A 20,165-nucleotide genomic window follows, 5' to 3' on the forward strand; every position below is an offset into this window, starting at 1 on the left:
GGCAACCCTGGATCAATGCTGACCTTAATCTATCACAGATTCCCTTCACCCTAAGGGTGTATCCCTTTCCCACACCCAATTGATCCCTTCCCCGACTTCTCTGCAAATTATACAGATTATACTTAATATGGTAATAACTTTACTGAACGGTATGCGAAAAAAATAATTTCACCAATATACCTTAGTGCATGTGATAATAAAGAACCATTGCATCATTGAACCATTGAGAATGGGCTGACTCCATGGGATTTATTGAATGCTTACAGTTTTGAGACATACAGCACAATGTAATGGGCATAGCTTCACTTGCCCCTACAATAGCAGCATTGGCAACTGTCCTGGGTGCCCACTCACGCCTGGACTGGACATTTGGCAGGAACCATCTGCAGTGAGAAACATAGAAATATAGAAAAATAGGTGCAGGAGTAGGCCATTCGGTCCTTCGAGCCTGCACTGCCATTCAATATGATCATGGCTGATCATCTAAAATCAGTACCCCGTTCCAGCTTTTTCCCCGTATCCCTTGATCCCTTTAGCTCTAAGAGCTAAATCTAATTCTCTATTGAAGCCATCCATTGCATCGGCCTCCACTGCTTTCTGTGGCAGAGAATTCCACAGATTCACAACTCTCTGGGTGAAAAGGTTTTTCCTCATCTCAGTCCAAAATGGTCTACCCCTTATTCTTAAACTGTGACCCCTGGTTCTGGACCCCCAACATGGGGAACATATTCCTGCATCTACTCTGTCCAATCCTCTAAGAATGTAATATCTTTCTATAAGATACACTCTCATCCTAAATTCCAGTGAATACGAGCCCAGTCGACCCATTCTTTCATCATATGTCAGTCCTGCCATTCTGGGAATGAACAAATACTGCAAATGAAACATAGCACATTTGGAGTACAGACAATTGCCGATTTACTCCATAGGCAACTTACGTAAGATCACTCTTAGGTGAACGCTTTTACACGCCAGCGGTATGAACGTTGACTTCTCCAACTTCAAGTAGCCCTTGCTTTCCCTCTCTCTCCAACTCCTCCCCTTCCCAGTTCTCTGACCAGCCTTACTGTCTCCAACTACATTTTATCTCTGTACCGCTCACTCCCCTGACATCAGTCTGAAGAAGAGTTACAACCCGAAACGTCACCCATTCCTTCTCTCCAGAGATGCTGCCTGTCCCGCTGAGTTGCTCCAGCATTTTGTGTCTATCTTACGTGAACGATTCTGTACTCAGTTGCTAGTGCAGTTTGTAATTACCACAATACTGTACAATCTCTCGGGTTCACCTTGGAAACAAGCCGGTAATGATAGCTGTGGTGCCTACCCAGAAAACCGAGCAGCACAAAAAGGCCCCCAACGACAAGAGTTGGTGATTCTGACTTCTGTAAAATCTGTGCAGTTCTGGTTGCTCCATTACAGGAAGGATGTGAAGACGGTGGAGAGGCTGCAGAAGAGGTTTACCACAGTTTGCCATGAAGAAGAAGAGGCGAGAGCTCTCTTTACCACAAAAGGCTGTGGAGGCCAAGTCAATGGATATTGTTAAAGCAGAGATAGGTAGATTGTTGATTCGTACGGGTGTCAGGGGTTATGGGGATGAGATCATAAGATCATAAGTGATAGGAATAGAATTAGACCATTCGGCTCATCAATCATGGCTGATCTATCTCTCCCTCCTAACCCCATTCTCCTGTCTCTTACCATAACCTCGGACACCGGTACTAATCAAGAATCTATCTATCTCTGCCTTAAATATATCCACTGGCTTTGCCTCCACAGCCTTCTGTGGCAAAGAATTCCACAGATTCACCGTCCTCTGTTTAAAGAAGGAGAAGGCAGGAGAATGGGGTTAGGAGGGAAAGGTTGGATCAGCCATGATTGAATGGCGGAGTAGACTTGATGGGCTGAATGGCCTAATTCTGTTCCTACTACTAACCACCTTATGAGAGTTAACTTGTTCCACCCTTGCCTTCCAGTCAAACAGTGGGTACTCTGTGGCTATAATGATTACTGGATGGGTGGCAACTTCGTGTTTATTATGCCTGGTAGAGGAGGGGACAGTCAGGCTGACGTTATTACATTTAGTTGAAAAGTTGGTGTACGGTTCGTGTTATTACGGTAATTAAATCGTGTGCAGTCCGGCATTGCCACGTGTGCAGCGATACCTTAGTAAACCATTTAACACACACTCCATGGTATTTTTAGCTTGCAGTAACAAAAATAAACGTATTGCGTTGGAAAATACCTTTTTTTCATGTTTGAAAATCCTGCAGGGACAAAATAAAATTGTTATTGTCTCTTCTGAATCTGACGGGACGCAACTATCGCGTTGTAGCAGAACTACTTGTAATAGCCTGAACGCTCTGACTGCAAGTATTTAGAGTTACTGAAGCAACGGACGCTCTGCCTGTGGGTTTTACGGGTTCTGGGGGACACACAAGTCTGTGATCTGACAGCGAGGTTTCACTGTCAGTGGCAGCTTGAGCAACGCTCGGATAATCCGTTATCCGACAGGTCAGAAACACCAATGGTCTGGCGTCTGGCTTAGTGCGGGCTGTGTGCAGCCGGGGCTGAGCTCAGGGAAGGCCGGGGGCTCAGTAATGTGGGTAGGTTTGATGCCGGAGCCAGGATTTGGATGCTTCTCCTGACAAATTGAAACATACAAGCTGAAAGGCACCGGCTTCAACGCATTACAACGCGCGTATCATGTGGGGGGAAACATGTGTTGGGGGTGTTAATACGAGTCCTTCGCTGGTACCATGGAACTACGGCTAGATTGTCGTAGTTTTAATGTAGTTGGGAGATGAGTGGAGTTTAGTTTAGGGATGCAGCGTGGAAACGGGTTCTTCACCAACCGAGGCCACGCCGACCTTAGATCATAAGCGATGATAGATCATAGATAGGATCATATAAACATAGAAAAATAGGTGCAGGAGTAGGCCATTCGGCCCTTCAAGCCAGCACCACCATTCGATATGATCATGGCTGATCATCTAAAATCAGTACCCTGTTCCTGCTTTCCCCCCATATCCCTTGATTAATTTAGCCCTAAGTAAGAGCTACATCTGACTCTCCTGAAAACATCCAGTGAATTGGCCTCCACTGCCTTCTGTGGCAGAGAATTCCACCGATTCATAACTCTGGGTGAAAAGGATTGTCCTCGTCTCAGTCCTAAATCTTCGGTTTAAAGCAGCACCTGCAGTTCCTTCCTACACACAGCATCTCTGGTTTAGTTGATTTGGTTTAGGGTCTGAAGAAGGGTATCGACCCGGAACGTCACAAACTCCTGCTCTCCAGAGATGCTGCCTGCGCCGCTGAGTTATTCCAGCATTTTGCGTTTAACCATGATTTAGTTTAGTTTCCAGGAAATATGGGCTCAGTCTGTGGTTATTACGGTAGCGTTGGCCGCGATGGGTTGTTACGCTGGAACCAGCTGCTACATTTGACACACTTGGTCTCCGCGTTCTGAGGCAGCCTGTGAAGCGGCGCTGGAGCGGACCTGCAGCTAATGTCACCAGAGAGAGAGGGGGCCATGGAGTGACTGATGCTGTTGGGGCTGCAGAGTTACAGGCGAGAGCTACATCTTCTAACTGAGCCCCGGGATTAGCTTTTTAACCATCGTGGGTAACTTGCAGCGAACTCTGATTCTGATCTTGGTTCTGTTGTAGCACTGTGCATTGAAAATATTGTAGTTGCAGAATTAGGTTAATTCCCGGGATGGCTGGGCTGTCATATGTTGAAAGAATGGAGCGACTGGGCTTGTATACTGTATGCTGGAATTTAGAATGAAGAGAGCGGATCTTTTTTCAAACATATGAGATTATTAAGGGACTGGACACGCTAGAGGCAGGAAACATGTTCCCGATGTTGGGGGAGTGCAGAACCAGGGGCCACAGTTTATAAATAAGGGGCAGGCCATTTAGAACGGAGATGAGGAAAAACTTTTTCACCCAGAGAATTGTGAAATGTGTGGAACTCTCTGCCTCAGACGGTGGTGGAGGCCAATTCTCTGGATACTTTCAAGATAGAGACAGAGCTCTTAGAGATAGCGGAGTCTAGGGATATGGGGAAAAGGCAGGAACGGGGTACTGATTGTGGATGATCAGCCATGATCACAATCCCGCTTGGAGTGCATACTGTCGTTGTGTCCTTGGGCAAGACACTTCACCCACCTTTGCCTGTGTGTGAATGTGTGTGAGTGATTGGTGGTGGTCGGAGGGGCCGTAGGCGCAGAATGGCAGCCACGCTTCCGTCAGTCTGCCCCAGGGCAGCTGTGGCTACAGAAGTAGCTCACCACCACCGATTGTGACTGAGGAGTGAATGAATAATGCGATGTAAAGCGCCTTGAGTATTAGAAAGGCGCTATATAAATCCCATCCATTATTATTATTATTATCACAGTGAATGGTGGAATTGTCTATTGAAATGCAGCCTCTAAAAAAAATGATCACTTGAACAAGATCCAGAGACTGGTACACAAAATTGCTGGGGAAACTCAGCGGGTGCAGCAGCATCTATGGAGCGAAGGAAATAGGCGACGTTTCGGGCCGAAACCCTGATGGGGGGTGGGGGGGGGGGGGGGAACCCGAAAGACTGATGGGGGGTGGGGGGGGGGGGGAAGAAAGAAGGAAAAGGGGAGGAGGAGGAGGAGCCCGAGGGCGGGCGGATGGGAGGGTGGGAGGAGACAGCTAGAGGGTTAAGGAAGGGGAGGAGACAGCAAGGGCTAGCCAAATTGGGAGAATTCAATGTTAATGCCATAAGGACGCAAGGTCCCCAGACGGAATATGAGGTGCTGTTCCTCCAATTTCCGCTGTTGCTCACTCTGGCAATGGAGGAGACCCAGGACAGAGAGGTCGGATTGGGAATGGGAGGGGGAGTTGAAGTGCTGAGCCACCGGGAGGTCAGGTAGGTTATTGCGGACTGAGCGGAGGTGTTCGGCGAAACGATCGCCCAAACGATTTGCTCCATAGATGCTGCTGCACCCGCTGAGTTTCCCCAGCAATTTTGTGTACCTTCGATATTCCAGCATCTGCAGTTCCCTTTTGAACACAAGATCCAGAGACTATCTGGTTCCGTTTTCTGTGACTAATCCTCCGCGGTTTTTGCTAATAATTTGCAACAGTCATGTCCGCAGAGTTCACGTGGGTGCTGGTCGTATGTAGGAAGGAACTACAGATGCTGGTTTAAACCGAAAATAGACGCAAAAAGCTGGAGTCTGAAGAAGGGTCTCGACCCGAAACGTCACCCATTCCTTCTCTCCAGAAATGCTGCCTGTCCCGCTGTTACTCCAGGTTTTTGTGTCTATTTTCGGCGCTGGTAATATTCCCTAGATTATAGTCAAAAGTTATAGTTCGAGTTCTTCTCCCGAGATTCGGTGATGGGGGGATGGTGATCTGAAACGAACCTGCGAGCATAATTTTGAAGAAGGCACAAAACGCTGGAGTAAGGCGGCCTTCTTCAGAATTGTGTTCAGGGGAGAGAGGGGGGCTAAAAGTTAGAATAGAGGAGGGGCAGGACAAAGCCTGGCAAGTAATAGGTGGACACAAGTGGGGGATTATAGTCATAGAGTGATACAGCGTGGAAACAGGCCCTTCGGCACAACTGCCCACACCGGCCAACATGTCCCAACAGCACTAGTTCCACCCAAAGATTATCGAGCTCCGCTCTAAGATCTTTGGTTCCATCTGCCTGCGTTTGGCCCGTATCCCACCAAACCTGTCCTATCCATGTAGGCAGATGGTTGAACAAAGGCAGGAGATGTAAAGACAGAAGGCGTGAGACAAGGATTGAAGGGATGTGTAACTTGGACTCGCTCCCCCTCGCTGATTCCTCCGACATCGCCACCCGACCCCAACTACCCGACAACGCCACCGGACCGGGGCTATCTCAACATGGCCGCCGCTACGCACCCGATTCATCTCGCCGCCGACCCGCCGACCATCCGCCCACCGGGACCACCCTCGCATCGCCCGCGGACCCCGACTCAACTACCACTGGACTCCGACCATCGGGTCCGGTGACCCGCGCCGCTGGACTCCGACCATCGGGTCCGTTGACCCGCGCCACTCCACCCCCCTCCAGCAACCCACAGCCGTCGCCTTACCTGGAGCCTGGACTCTGCACTGGGCCTGCAGCCTTCACGCTGCTTACTCCCACTCTCCTCGATTTAATTCCACCGGGTCCTAGCGCCCGTCTGCCCAGCCGTGCTAACCTCAGTGGCTGCTCCACTGACCCTCCCCCATCCCCCCCCAACCATGTCACACCCGCTCTTCCCCACCCACATTACAGCCCTCTCTCCCCCCCACCCCCTGACCACCCACCACCCCTCCAACACCCACAACCCCCTACCCAGTCTAACCACCTGCCTTCCTCTGGCCCCAACTCCCACCCCTGCCGGGTGTTCACCATCCCCCCCGACCTCCCCCTCTCCCCCACCCAACGGTCTGTCCTCAGCAGAGGTCTCACCTTTGTCCCCCTCCGTCCCCATCTCAATGAGTTCCGCGCCCACCATGACTTGGAGAGCTTCTACCGTCGTCTCCGCCTCACAGCGCATTTCCATGGTAAGGAGTCCTCGCCCCCTAATGATGACCCCTTTTCCCGTCTCCAACGCACCCCCTCCTCGTGGAACCCCCCTCAGAAAGTCCCGGCTCTGGAACTCTTCATTCAGAACTGCCGCCGCGACGTCAACCGCCTCAACTTCTCCACTCCCCTTTCTCACTCCAATCTTTCCCCCTCTGAACGCACTGCCATCGAATCACTCCGCACAAACCCAGACTGGGTCATCAAACCAGCCGACAAGGGAGGTGCCGTGGTAGTCTGGCGCGTCGATCTCTACAAAGCTGAGGCCACGCGCCAACTCTCGGACACCTCCTCCTACTTACCCTTGGACCATGACCCCACTGACGAGCACCAGGCCACCATTTCTAGCACCATCACCGACTTCATCAATTCCCACGCCCTACCTGACCAAGCCTCCAAACTCATCATTCCCCAGCCCCGCACGGCCCGTTTTTACCTTCTCCCCAAAATCCACAAACCCGGCTCTCCCGGCAGACCCATTGTCTCTGCCTGTTCGTGCCCCACCGAACTCATCTCCACATACCTTGACTCCATCCTATCCCCCTTGGTCAAATCCCTCCCCACCTATGTTCTAGACACCTCAGACACTCTCCGCCGCCTCCACGCATTCCACTCTCTGGGCCCTCACCCCCTCATCTTCACCATGGATGTCCGGTCACTCTACACCTCCATCCCCCACCAGGATGGCCTCAGAGCCCTCCGGTTCTTCCTCGACCAGAGGAGCAACCTATACCCAGCCACTGACACTCTCCTCCGCTTAGCGGAGTTGGTCCTCACCCTCAATAACTTTACATTTGACTCCTCCCATTTCCTCCAAACACAAGGCGTAGCTATGGGCACACGCATGGGCCCCAGCTACGCCTGCCTCTTTGTCGGGTACGTTGAACAATCCTTGTTCAATGCGTACCAGGGCCCCATCCCCGACCTCTACCTCCGCTACATTGACGACTGCTTTGGTGCCACCTCCTGCACCCACACACAACTGACTGACTTCATCCACTTCACCACCAACTTCCATCCGGCACTCCAATACACCTGGACGATTTCAGACACTTCCCTACCATTCCTTGACCTCACCATCTCCATCGCAGGGGACAGACTCCTGACCGACATACATTATAAACCCACTGACTCACATGGCTATCTGGACTACACGTCTTCCCACCCTGCCCCCTGTAAAGACTCCATCCCCTACTCCCAATTCCTCCGCCTACGCCGCATCTGTTCCCAGGATGAGACATTTCATACCAGGGCATCGGAAATGTCCTCGTTCTTCAGGGAACGGGGATTCCCCTCCGCCACCATAGATGAGGCTCACACCAGGGTCTCATCCATACCCCGTAACGCTGCTCTCTCTCCCCATCCCCGCACACGCAACAAGGGCAGAGTCCCTCTGGTCCTCACCTTTCACCCCACCAGCCGGCAAATACAACACATAATCCTCCGCCATTTCCGCCACCTCCAACGTGACCCCACCACTCGCCACATCTTCCCATCTCCCCCCATGTCTGCCTTCCGCAAAGACCGCTCCCTCCGCAACTCCCTCGTCAATTCTTCACTTCCCTCCCGCACCACCCCCTCCCCGGGCACTTTCCGTTGCAACCGCAAGAAATGCAACACCTGTCCCTTCACCTCCCCCCTCGACTCCATTCAAGGTCCCAAGCAGTCGTTCCAGGTGCGACAAAGGTTCACCTGTATCTCCTCCAACCTCATCTACTGCATCCGCTGCTCTAGATGTCAGCTGATTTACATCGGTGAGACCAAGCGTAGGTTGGGCGACCGTTTCGCCGAACACCTCCGCTCAGTCCGCAATAACCTACCTGATCTCCCGGTGGCTCAGCACTTCAACTCCCCCTCCCATTCCCAATCCGACCTCTCTGTCCTGGGTCTCCTCCATTGCCAGAGTGAGCACCAGCGGAAATTGGAGGAACAGCACCTCATATTCCGTCTGGGGTCCTTGCGTCCCCTTGGCATCAACATTGAATTCTCCCAATTTGGCTAGCCCGTGCTGTCCTCTCCCCCCCTCCCCTCCCCTTCCTTCACCCTCTAGCTGTCTCCTCCCATCCGCCCGCCCTCGGGCTCCTCCTCCTCCTCCCTTTGTCCTTCTTTCTTTCCCCACCCCCTATCAGTCTGAAGAAGGGTTTCGGCCCGAAACGTCGCCTATTTCCTTCGCTCCATAGATGCTGCTGCACCCGCTGAGTTCCCCCAGCAATTTTGTGTACCTTTGAAGGGATGTGTAATGTGAGGCTAGAGGGAGGAATGTAGATGGAGTGGGTAGAGAGGAATGAATGTAGTTAACTTATATCTTAATTTCTGAAATATTTCAGTGGCGAAGTTGAAGAGTTGCCGTCTTACAGCACCAGAGACCCGGGCTCGGTCCTGACTACGGGTGCTGTTTGTACGGAGTTTGTACGTTCTCCCTGTGACCGCGTGGGTTTTCTCCGGGTGTTCCGGTTTCCTCCCACACTCCAAGGACGTACAGGTTTGTAGGTTAATTGGCTTTAGTAAAAATTGTAAATTGTCCCCAGTGTGTGTTAGTGTACAGAGGCGATTACTGGTCTGAAGGGTCTGTTTCGGTGCTGTAAATCTTTGAGTGACATGACTTGTCTGTGAGACGCAGAAATCTGGAGTCTGACGCTAATCTCTGTACTGTCACAATGCTCAATGAGTTTATCTGCCTGGTTTATGAAACTATCCTTTAGGAGAGGCAATCTGCTGTCCTTGCTGCTCGTGCCTGTTAATTCCAGACACACCAAGGTGCTTGCTTCTTAACTGCCTTTGCATTGGGCATATCAGTCCTACACTGGGGCATTTTAAATCGGCCTAAAAACAAAAAAAAATACTGGAAATACTCAGGAGCTGTGAAAAGAGAAACAATCTTCACATTTAGAAACATAGAAAATAGGTGCAGGAGCAGGCCATTCGGCCCTTCGAGCTAGCACCACCATTCAAGATGATCATGGCTGATTATCGTAAATCAGTACCTCCCATTCTTGCTTTCTGCCCATATCCCTTGATTCCGTTAGCCCTGCTAAGAGCTATATCTAACGTTCTCTTGGAAACACCCAGTGAATCGGCCTCCACTGCCTTCTGTGGCAGAGAATTCCACAGATTCACAACTCTCTGGGTGAAAAAGTTTTTCCTCATCTCAGTCTTAAATGGCCTACCCCTTATTCTAAAACGATGACAGATTTCAGGTTGGCGTTCAAATTGAGTTAACAGTTCCAGTTCATCAGACCTTTGGTTTGACACACCAGCTAAGATCCGAGATGTCGGCCCAGCCAGGTGACTCTTTGTGTGCTAGTCACAGAAGTGGATCTGCAATCACGCATTATAATCGCTCCAATCTTTTAAATCTCTACACCTGCAGCAACATTTCTCACTGTAACTATGATATTCACTTTATTTATTGTATATCTGCACACTGAATGGTTCAATTGCAATCATGTATTGTCTTTCCACTGACTGGTTAGCATGCAACAAAAGTTTTTCACTGTACCTCGGCACACGTGACAATAAACTAAAGTGAACTAAACTCAAACACAACACCTCACTTGCCATTTAAATTCCACATCACTGACTGTTTCCTGCCTTTCCAAATTTACATAAATCCTGGTCCATTGAAACTCCAACTCAGTGCTGCCACCAGGACAATGAGCCTTTATGGACAAGTTAAGTCTAACATTTTTAACAACTCTGAACTTGAAGGGTACAAGTTGACGCAAGAATCGCGGTGATTTCAGTTTAGTTTAGTTTATTGTCACGTGTTCCGAGATGCAGTGAAAAGCTTTTGTTGCGTGTTATCCAGTCAGCAGTAAGACAATACATGATCGAGCCATTTACAGTGAATAGATACATAAGGGAATAATGTTTAGTGCAAGGTAAAGCCAGCAAAGTCCGATCAAGGATAGCCTGAGGGTCACCAAAGAGGTAGATAGTAGTTCAGCACTGCTCTCTGGTTGTGGTAGGTTGTATACTGCCCCAGTGTAATCTGCTAGTTTATACTCTTTTACTTATTATGATTGCGCCTAATGTACAGCGAGATTGTTACTGAACTGTGTTCAAAATAATAATTTCACTGTATGTACCTAGGTAGCATTGAGGGATAGAGGGCAAGTTAGTTTTAAGTTGCACAACAAGTGGGCTAGGATGAAGGGAATATCTCTGATAGGGTATGGTGAGGATTATCATAGGGATGGGTGGTAGAGGTAATCTGGAGGGTAATGGTGTAGGAATGAACTGTAGATGTTGCTTCAACTTGAATATAGACATAAAAAGCTGGAGTAACACAATGGGTCAGGCAGCATCTCTGGGGAAGCGGAATAGGTAAAGTTTTGGCTCGAGACCCTTCTTCAGACTGAATCAGGGGAAAGAGAGACATAGAGATATGGAAGGGTAAGGTGTGAATGAAACAGGGCCGGCCTTAGAAGGTGCGGGGCCCAATTGGGAAACATTTTCGTAGAAATATAAATATATAATTATAAATGAGTGTCGTGAGTAACATGACAATTCGGGGGAGAGTTCCTTTCACAGCTTGTGGGGAGTCTAGCCAGGGATAAAGTTGCGGGAGCGTTGAGAAGGAGGGGGTCGGGTTCATGCCTGTAACACTCACTCACCGCTGCCGCGGCGCTCCGGGCGCGGAGCCACCGCATTGTTGCCGGGGAGGGAAGCAGCTCGCGTGGCTACGAGCGGCCTCCATCACCGGACAGCGGAACCGACTGCCATCTCAACGCCTTCTGCCGGCCCGCTCACCTCTGGCAGTGCTCTCCGTCTGAACAGTGAGGGGACCAGCTCAAGAGCAAAGATCATAGAGCGGAGTGGGTCAGCGGGTGATTGATAACATCACAGCGGGCGATGGAGATTACTCCTGTGTCAGCGCGAACAAGGGATCAATTGAGGTTACTCGCCCTGACATATGGAGTAAGTTCCACCGCCCACTGACCCGCTCTTGAGCTGGATGATCCCCGGCCGACCCCCTCCATCTCAACCCTCCTGCCCTCCCTGCAACATTACCCCTGGACAGACTACCCACACGCTCTGAAAGGAGCTCCCCCCCCCCCAGCAGCGCTGTCCTTTTACAGCTGCTTCCCATCAGCTGCTAGCAATGAGGGATAGACTTGGCTATATCTCAGTATAGCCACATCGTTCTTGACGTTGCTGTACTGAGGGATAACGAAGTCTATCTTTCTTTGCTAATAACCTAACCTTCGGCCTCCAAGATGCAGGTACATTTTCTAACAATGTTACAAAATTTTGCAATTTAAAAAATCAAGTGCAATTTATCCCATCAGATAAAGCATTTAAAGGGTAACTGGTTTTGGTCTCCAATCATCTCACAAAGGGCAGCCAACAGTGGTGAGGCAGAAGGTTTAATTTTTCTTCAGCACATCACCACATCCCCAAACAGGCTTCGACCGTATACATTTAAAATCAGGATCTTTCCTGTTTTGATATGCAAGGTCATATCAGACGACAATATTGGACTGACTCTGATACCATGCCAAAATGGTAAAATGAAAAATCAAACACTTAGGTAGACAAAAATGCTTGAGAAACTCAGCGGGCGAGGCTGCATCAATGGAGTCGAGACCCTTCTTCAGACTGATGTGGGCGTGGGGTTGGGGGGGTCAGGAAGAAGAAAGGAAGAGGCGGAGGCAGTGGGCTGTGGGAGAGCTGGGAAGGGTAGGGGAAGGAGGGAGAAAGCAAGGACTACATGAAATTGGAGAAGTCAATGTTCATACCGCTGGGGTGTAAACTGCCCAAGCGAAATATGAGGTGCTGCTCCTCCAATTTGCGGTGGGGCTCACTCTGGCCACGGAGGAGGCCCAGGACAGAAAGGTCGGATTCGGAATGGGAGGGGGAGTTGAAGTGCTGAACCACCGGGAGATCAGGTTGGTTAATGCGAACTAATCAAACACTTAGTGTCTTTAGACACACAAAGCTGGAGTAACTCAGCGGGACAGGCAGCATCTCTGGAGAGAAGGAATGGGTGGGTGACGTTTCGGGCCGAGACCCTTCTTTACTCCAGCACTTTGTGTCGGTCTGAAGAAGGGTCTCGACCTGAAACATCACCCATTCCTTCTCTCCAGAAATGCTGCCTGTCCCGCTGAGTTACTCCAACATTTTGTGTCTATCTTCGGTTTAAAACAGCATCTGTAGTTCCTCCATACACACTTAGTGTCTTTCACCATATCTGGATGTCCAAGCACTTTTGAAGTGTTGTCACTGTTGGAATGAATGAAATTCAATATTCCATTAACCAACACCCATGCATCTGTTTTCAGCTGATGAATATAAGATCAAATATGATAAAGACACCCAGGAGAGCTCAATTGCCTTCAAATAAATTGTGAAATCTTCTATGTTCACTGCGAGAGATAAAGGAAATACAGTTTCGTGTCAGATCTGGAAGACAGTACCTCTTTACTGTGCAATACTCTCTCCAAAGAGGACCCAAAATTGTGAATGACATCAGATACATTTTTCTTTAATTTTTCAATGACTTGGAAGACGAAGACACATGGGATACACGGTGACTTGCTGTCAGAACGGGCTTACTCACACAAGACAGAGGGTTGTGGTGGAAGGGTGGTATTCTGGCTGGAGGTCTGAGACCAGTGGAGGAGACCTGCAGGGATCTGTGCTTTAGTAGGTTCGAAGACAACATCAACATTGGTGGAGTTGCAGACAGTGAGGAAAGCAGTTAAAGTCTACAGTGGGATATAGATCAGCTCCAGAAATGGAGAGGGAAGTGGCAGATGGAGTTTAATCTGAGCAAGCGTTGCACTATGGGGGGTTGAATATAAAGGGAAGACATACAGTGAATGGCAAGACCCGTAACAGCTGGGGGTCCAAGTCCAGAGCTCCCTGAAAATGGCAACACAAGTGGACTTACTTACTTCGACTTATTTCCCCCCACACTGTTGAGTGCATTGGGCAGCAAGCTTTCGCCATTCTGTTTGGTTATGTGCGACATCTTCCACCCTCGAAAGGCTTACGTCCCAGGTTTCCAAATCCTTCTTGAATGTGAGCCTCCAAGTGAGCCTCTTTTCCTTCTTCCGTCAGGTTGCCATGTCATTGCTATCTTAGGTGCGTGTTGTGGTGACATTCTGAGTACATGTCCTGCAAATTTCATCCTGCTTACCTCTATGTCCTGGCTGAGAGGCTTTGTAGAGAGAGTGGTAAGGAAGTATGTGTAAAGGAGTGATACCTGACACACTGTAACCTTTACTAAGTGTTTATTAAAGCACATGGTACACACGTCCCAGCACTGACTGCATCCAGCCTTCAGGCGTACCGGGACCAAGTGGGAGGAAACAAAGGGAGGATATCACAGTTATACTAATATGATGGGGCGTGGTTAATGGTGATGAGGTAGCTACATTATAGGTTGCATGCATAAACCATCCTTTCCCTTACAAATTAAACAAAGTTACAGCAATGGCAGGTTGGTTATACAGTACCTGCAAAGCTAAATGAAGTCTCCGTAGCGAGCCGGAGGTTTAACGATCCGACCCGAGCGAGTGCGCACAGCATCATCACCCTCCCCACCCGAAAGAAGAGGAGGAGGAGCAGGAACAGGAGGGAGAGAGAAGGCGGGTGGAGACCCCGGCCTGAAAGGGGAACCGAGAGGCACAGGTGAATCAGGTGAAACAGAAGGGGTAGAATGAGCAGAAGTCGGAGAGAGAGAAGACCTGACAGGGGACGACCGGGCCGGAGAGGCGAACCCTGGAAGAGCAGAGGGAGGAGACGGAGGTAAGCGGACCGGCCGGGGCATGCAGCGGGCAGAGGGTGGGTTAGTGGAGGAGGGCTCGACACGCGAAGGAGTGGTATAAGGAACCGCAGGAGGTGATCTGGGCTCGTTGACCGCTAACAGGTGCTGGCGGCTGCGCCGGTAGATAGTCCCCTCAAAATCCACCAAGTAGGAACGTGGCGAACTGTCGACCCCAACCACGGTAGCGAGTCGGGAGAAGCCGGTAGACGTCTGCAAGCGGACGACCTGTCCAGGCAGTAGTGGGGATAGAGGGCGGCAGGACTTGTCGTGTGAGCGGCGCTGGATTTCGTGCTTCTGAGCAATCCGTTGCTGGACAGCAGCAGGCTGCAGGACTTTGGGCATCAGGGACTGCTGGGCGATCGGCATCGGAGGGCGAATAACGCGGGACATGAGGCGTTGGGCAGGGGATCGCATTGCACTGTCCCTGGAGATGTTTCGAAGGTTCAACAGACCCTGATAGAAATCACCGTTGGAGAGACGGGATTGTTCAAGCAAGTGCTTTGCACTGCGGACCGCACGTTCAGCCAGCCCATTGCTCTGCGGGTACTCCGGGCTGCTGGTATAATGATTGAAGTTCCACTTCGCAGCGAAAGCTTGAAATTCGGCACTAGTGAACTGGCGGCCGTTGTCGGTCTGCAACCGAACCGGGGAACCAAACGTGGCGAAATGACGTCGGAGCTTACTGATCACCATCTCCGAGGTGATGGCAGGGAGAAGGTCCACCTCGAACCAATTCGAGTAGGAGTCGACCAACACGAGGTACTGCTTTCCACGCCATTCGAATATATCGGCAGCCAGCGAAGACCAGGGCATGTCAGGGGCAGGCTGTTGTAGAAGCGGCTGTCGCTGCTGATGCGGGGCAAGAGAGTTGCAATCCGGACAGGAGGCCACCCTGGCCTTGATGTACTTTGCCATGCCCAGCCAATAGTATTGTTCCTGGGCATGCGAGATGGTGGCATCGGCCCCGGGATGCCCCATGTGGGCAGCGTTGAAGTACAAACCGTACAGCGAGGCAGGGACGACCACCTTGTGGCCCTTGATGATAATGCCGTCCCGGAGCACCAGCTCATCGCGAACCAAAAAAAAGGGGTGAACGCCAGCAGGCAATGAAGTCCGTTTGATAGGCCATCCACGCTTGATGACAGCAGCAAGCTGTTGCAGGTCGGGGTCGATAGCGGTGTGCTCAACCAGGCACTGGAGCTGCTTGGAAGGGACAAAGTTTACGTTCAGTACCTGTAGATCTGCCTGCTCGAAGGGGTGCTGGTCGCAGGAGGTCTTGGGGGCCCGGGACAGCGCGTCAGCCACATGCATCTCGGTGCCCCTCTTATAGACGATTTTAAAATCAAACCGCTGTAGCTGCAGCATCATCCGCTGGAGCCTGGCTGGAGCGCTGTGTATAGGCTTGTTCAGGATCGTCACCAGAGGTTGGTGATCCGTCTCTACAGTGAACCTGGAGCCAAAGAGGAAGTCCTTAAACTTAGAACAAGCGAACACAACCGCCAGCAGCTCCTTCTCTATCTGCACATAGCGCTGCTCTGTGTCCGTCATGGTCCTAGAGGCATAGGAGATAGGCTGCAACGAACCATCATCATGGGGCTGCAGGCAAGCAGCACCCAGTCCAAAACGAGAAGCATTGCACGTAACCACAACTGGACGTTGTAAATCAAAGAACTTCAGAGTAGGTGTGCTGATCAGCTTCTTCTTTAGTAGGTCGAAAGCCTGCTGGTGGTGTGGAAACCAGGACCAAGCAATGTCCTTTTGAGTAAGTTGTCTCAGGGGTGCGCTCAGCTCGCTGAGGTCAGGGATAAACTTGCCCAGATAGTTGACCATACCCAGGAAGCGCTGTAGACTGGTAACATCTGTCGGGGCAGGCAGCTCGGAGATGGCGCTGGTCTTTTGCGGGTCGGGCTTTAACCCGCGGGCCGTGAAAACGTGGCCAACATATGGGACCTCAGGCACCCGGAACCTGCATTTTGACTGGTTCAGCTTTAGATTGATCTGCCGCGCGCGGTCCAGAATCCGTCGGAGGTGGCGGTCATGTTCAGCCACATCCCTTCCATAGACCAGAATGTCGTCCACAATAATCGCGCAGGGCAGACCTGCAAACAAGGTCGATTCTTGATTAGTATCGGTGTCAGTGGTTATGGGGAGAAGGGAGGAGAATGGGGTTAGGAGGGAGAGATGGATCAGCCATGGTGGAGTCGACTTGATGGGCCGAATGGCCTAATTCTACTCCTATTTCATATGACAAGGATGAACATCTTTCTATTGGGTGCTAGTTTAAAATTTTAACCTGGTTCACTGATTTTTTTGTTTTGTTTTACTTGCAGATTCTAATATGGCTGGCAAGAAGCTGTTGCTGGTGGATTGTGACTGTGGGCTGGACGATGCCCAAGCATTAATGATGGCTCTTGGAGCTCCAAACGTGCATGTCCTGGGCATTACCTGCTGCCATGGAAACACGTCACTTGATAATGCGTGCAGAAATGTCCTCCGAGTGCTAAAAGCTTGCAAGAGGACTGAGGTGAATGTCCGAAAAGTATCGCGTGCTTTGGAATATGATTCTTTAGCTGATGTCGATCTTCCGACTTGTAATTTTAACCCAGTCCTGTGTTCAAGGTGAGGTTATGGCCAGGATATAGATGAGGATGTTTATTGCCCTGAGAAGGTGGTCTTGGGTCTTCTTCTAAAGACCCAAGACCAATTGCAAGGGTAGAGAAAGAGAAATATCTAGGACATGCACAGGTGAACTTTCTCCCATCAATGGTACACAAAAAAGCTGGAGAAACTCAGCGGGCGCAGCAGCATCTATGGAGCGAAGGAAAAAGGCAACATTTCGGGTCGAGACCCTTCTTCAGACTAATGTGGGCGTGGGGTTGGGGGGGGGGCAGGAAGAAGAAAGAAAGAGGCAGAGAGGGGGCTGTGGGAGAGCTGGGAAGGGGAGGGGAAGGAGGGAGAAAGCAAGGACTACATGAAATTGGAGAAGTCAATGTTCATACCGCTGGGGTGTAAACTGCCCAAGTGAAATATGAGGTGCTGCTCCTCCAATTTGCAGTGGGACTCACTCTGGCCATGGAGGAGGGCCAGGACAGAAACGTCGGATTCGGAATGGGAGGGGGAGTTGAAGTACTGAGCTACTGGGAGATCAGGTTGGTTAATGCTAACTTCTTTAGACACAAAATGCTGGAGTAACTCGATGGGACTGACAGCATCTCTGGAGAAAAGGAATTGGTGACGTTTCGGGCCGAGACCCTTCTTTACTCCAGCACTTTGTGTCAGTCTGAAGAAGGGTCTCGACCTGAAACGTCACCCATTCCTTTTCTCCAGAAATGCTATCTGTCCCCCCGAGAAAAATCTAGGACATGCACAGGTGAACTTTCTCCCATCAATGGTACACAAAAAAGCTGGAGAAACTCAGCGGGTGCAGCAGCATCTATGGAGCGAAGGAAAAAGGCAACGTTTCGGGCCGAAACCCTTCTTCAGACTGATCGGGGGTGGGGGGGCGGGGAGAAGAAAGGAAAAAGGAGGAGGAACCCGAAGTCTGGGGGATGGGAGGAGACAGCAGGAAGGCTGAGGAAGGGGAGGAGACAGCAAGGACTAACAAAAATGGGAGAAACATCCCATCAATGTTTCCCTGCCCAATGAAGAAAGAAGCTGAGTGGTTTTGGGAAACGGGATGAATCACGTAACATTCAGCTATTATGTAGTTTAAACGTTATTATGTAAAGAGTGGTGAAACGAGCAAAGGCCAAAATTCCGGTGTTGTCAATTCAAGTGATCTTTCCAGCTGAATGACATCCTTCCTATAGCAGGGTGACCATAACTGAACACAGGACGTGTTGTACAACTGTAATGTAACATCCCAACTTACATACTCAATAGACACAACATGCTAGAGTAACTCAGCGGGACAGGCAGCGTCTCTGCAGAGAAGGAATGGGTGGCGTTTTGAGTTGAGACCCTTCTTCAGACCAAAACTGACCAAAAGTTCACCAGACTGATTCCTGGGATGTCAGGACTTTCATATGAAGAAAGACTGGATCGACTCGGCTTGTACTCACTAGAATTTAGAAGATTGAGGGGGGATCTTATAGAAACTTAAAACATTCTTAAGGGGTTGGACAGGCTAGATGCAGGAAAATTGTTCCCGATGTTGGGAAAGTCCAGAACAAGGGGTCACAGTTTAAAGATAAAGGGGAAATCTTTTAGGACTGAGATGAGAAAAACATTTTTTACACCGAGAGTGGTGAATCTCTGGAATTCTCCGCCACAGAATGTAGTTGAGGCCAGTTCATTGGCTATATTTAAGAGGGAGTTAGATGTGGCCCTTGTGGCTAAAGGGATCAGGGGGTATGGAGAGAAAGCAGGTACAGGATACTGAGTTGGATGATCAGCCATGATCATATTGAATGGCGGTGCAGGCTCGAAGGGCCGAATGGCCTACTCCTGCACCTATTTTCTATGTTTCTAAAACGTCACCCATTCCTTCTATCCAGAGATGCTGCATGTCCCGCTGAGTTGCTATAGCACTTTTTGTCTATCTTTGATGTAAACCAGCATCTGCAGTTCCTTCCTGTGCATTCCATACTCAATATCCTAACTCATGAAGGCCAATGTACCAAGAGGCTTCTTGACCACTGTATCTGCCTGTAATGTCACTTTTGTGAAACTATGTACCAGTACTCCTAAATCCCTCAGCTCTACAACATTCCACAGGCACCGACCATTCGCTGTGAAGGTCTTATCCTGCTTTCACTTCCCCAACACTTCACACTTATCTGCATTCAACTCTTGATCATTTCTCGGCCCACTTGTCCAACTGAGCAAGATCCTGCTGTAATTTTGGATAACCATCTTCACTATCTTCATACACCTTATGATGCCCTCGTCTGTAATGCGGGCTGTCCTCGACATCTCCGTTAACTGTTCCACGTTCCTCAGTCCACATCTTTTACGGGTCAAACGGTTCCTATCTCCGCTGCAAACTCGTGACATTGCTCCTTATCTCTTTTATGAAATAGTTAAATAACCTTGCGTCGATCTACCTTTTTAATTGTGAATTATCATTCAGAGATTTCCTTTGCTTTCTTTATTGTTAAATATTAATGCACAGGTAAATAATCAAAGGACGTGGCTTCCAGCGATTGCAGTTTGTCAGCCCTCTCTCTTTTCAGCAACCCTGATAATCTTTTGAAGTGTTCAGCACACGATACTCAGATTACAGGTTTTGTTTGTGAATGCCCTTTCCTGACTTTCAGAATGGTTTGCTCAGTCCTGCTGTGATTTTTTTCTCTTGCCTTTTTCACCTGTGGTCCTTTGGTTGTGACGATTCCACTGTCTGTGAAGGTGACTGTCACTGACTGCCTTTTCTAGATGGAACTTAGAGTTGACAATGTTGCTGGTCCTTCGCTTGTCTGTTAAGGGGCTGTCCCACTTGCATACTTAATTGGCAAGTTTAGAAGAGTTTGAAAAAATGACATGTTGAAGACCTCCTTCGACTATGTTGAAGACTAGCTTTGTCTAGCTGCGACTAGCTACGACTATCTTCAGGAAAATTGGACACCGAATAGTGGAGAGTGAATGTGACCTCCTTCGATCTCATTCGACGTCCCTTCGACTATGATGAAGACTATCTACAACTACCTTCGACTACCCTTGATTACCTACGACTAACATGCCGACCTACCACAACCTACTACGACTAAACCTACGAGTAAAAAAAGTATAGATTTTTCCCATGGCGACCTTTTTTTACTCGCAGGCATTTTTAAACATATTGAAAAAAACGCCGCGACCTAGCTGAGGCCTCAAATAT

General features: G+C 49.7%; 1 protein-coding gene across 4 annotated transcripts in view; it reads left to right on the forward strand.

The window, feature by feature from the left end:
* The first annotated feature begins 2,488 nt into the window (after positions 1-2,488).
* Positions 2,489-20,165, forward strand: part of LOC116974595 (inosine-uridine preferring nucleoside hydrolase-like) — a 39,814-nt gene continuing 22,137 nt past the window's right edge. The window contains exons 1-2 of one of the 4 annotated variants that reach the window (XM_033023247.1): positions 2,489-2,511; positions 16,681-16,874. In XM_033023247.1, coding sequence (XP_032879138.1) covers positions 16,689-16,874 — 186 coding nt within the window. In that variant the 5' untranslated portion in view covers positions 2,489-2,511; positions 16,681-16,688. Of the gene's footprint in view, positions 2,512-3,441; positions 3,622-9,012; positions 9,059-16,680; positions 16,875-20,165 lie in introns of those variants that run through there. The other 3 variants (XM_033023245.1, XM_033023243.1, XM_033023246.1) reach the window with 3 other exon arrangements.

The sequence above is a fragment of the Amblyraja radiata genome, chromosome 6 (assembly GCF_010909765.2).
Source record: "Amblyraja radiata isolate CabotCenter1 chromosome 6, sAmbRad1.1.pri, whole genome shotgun sequence".
In the NCBI taxonomy this organism is placed as follows: Eukaryota; Metazoa; Chordata; class Chondrichthyes; order Rajiformes; family Rajidae; genus Amblyraja; species Amblyraja radiata.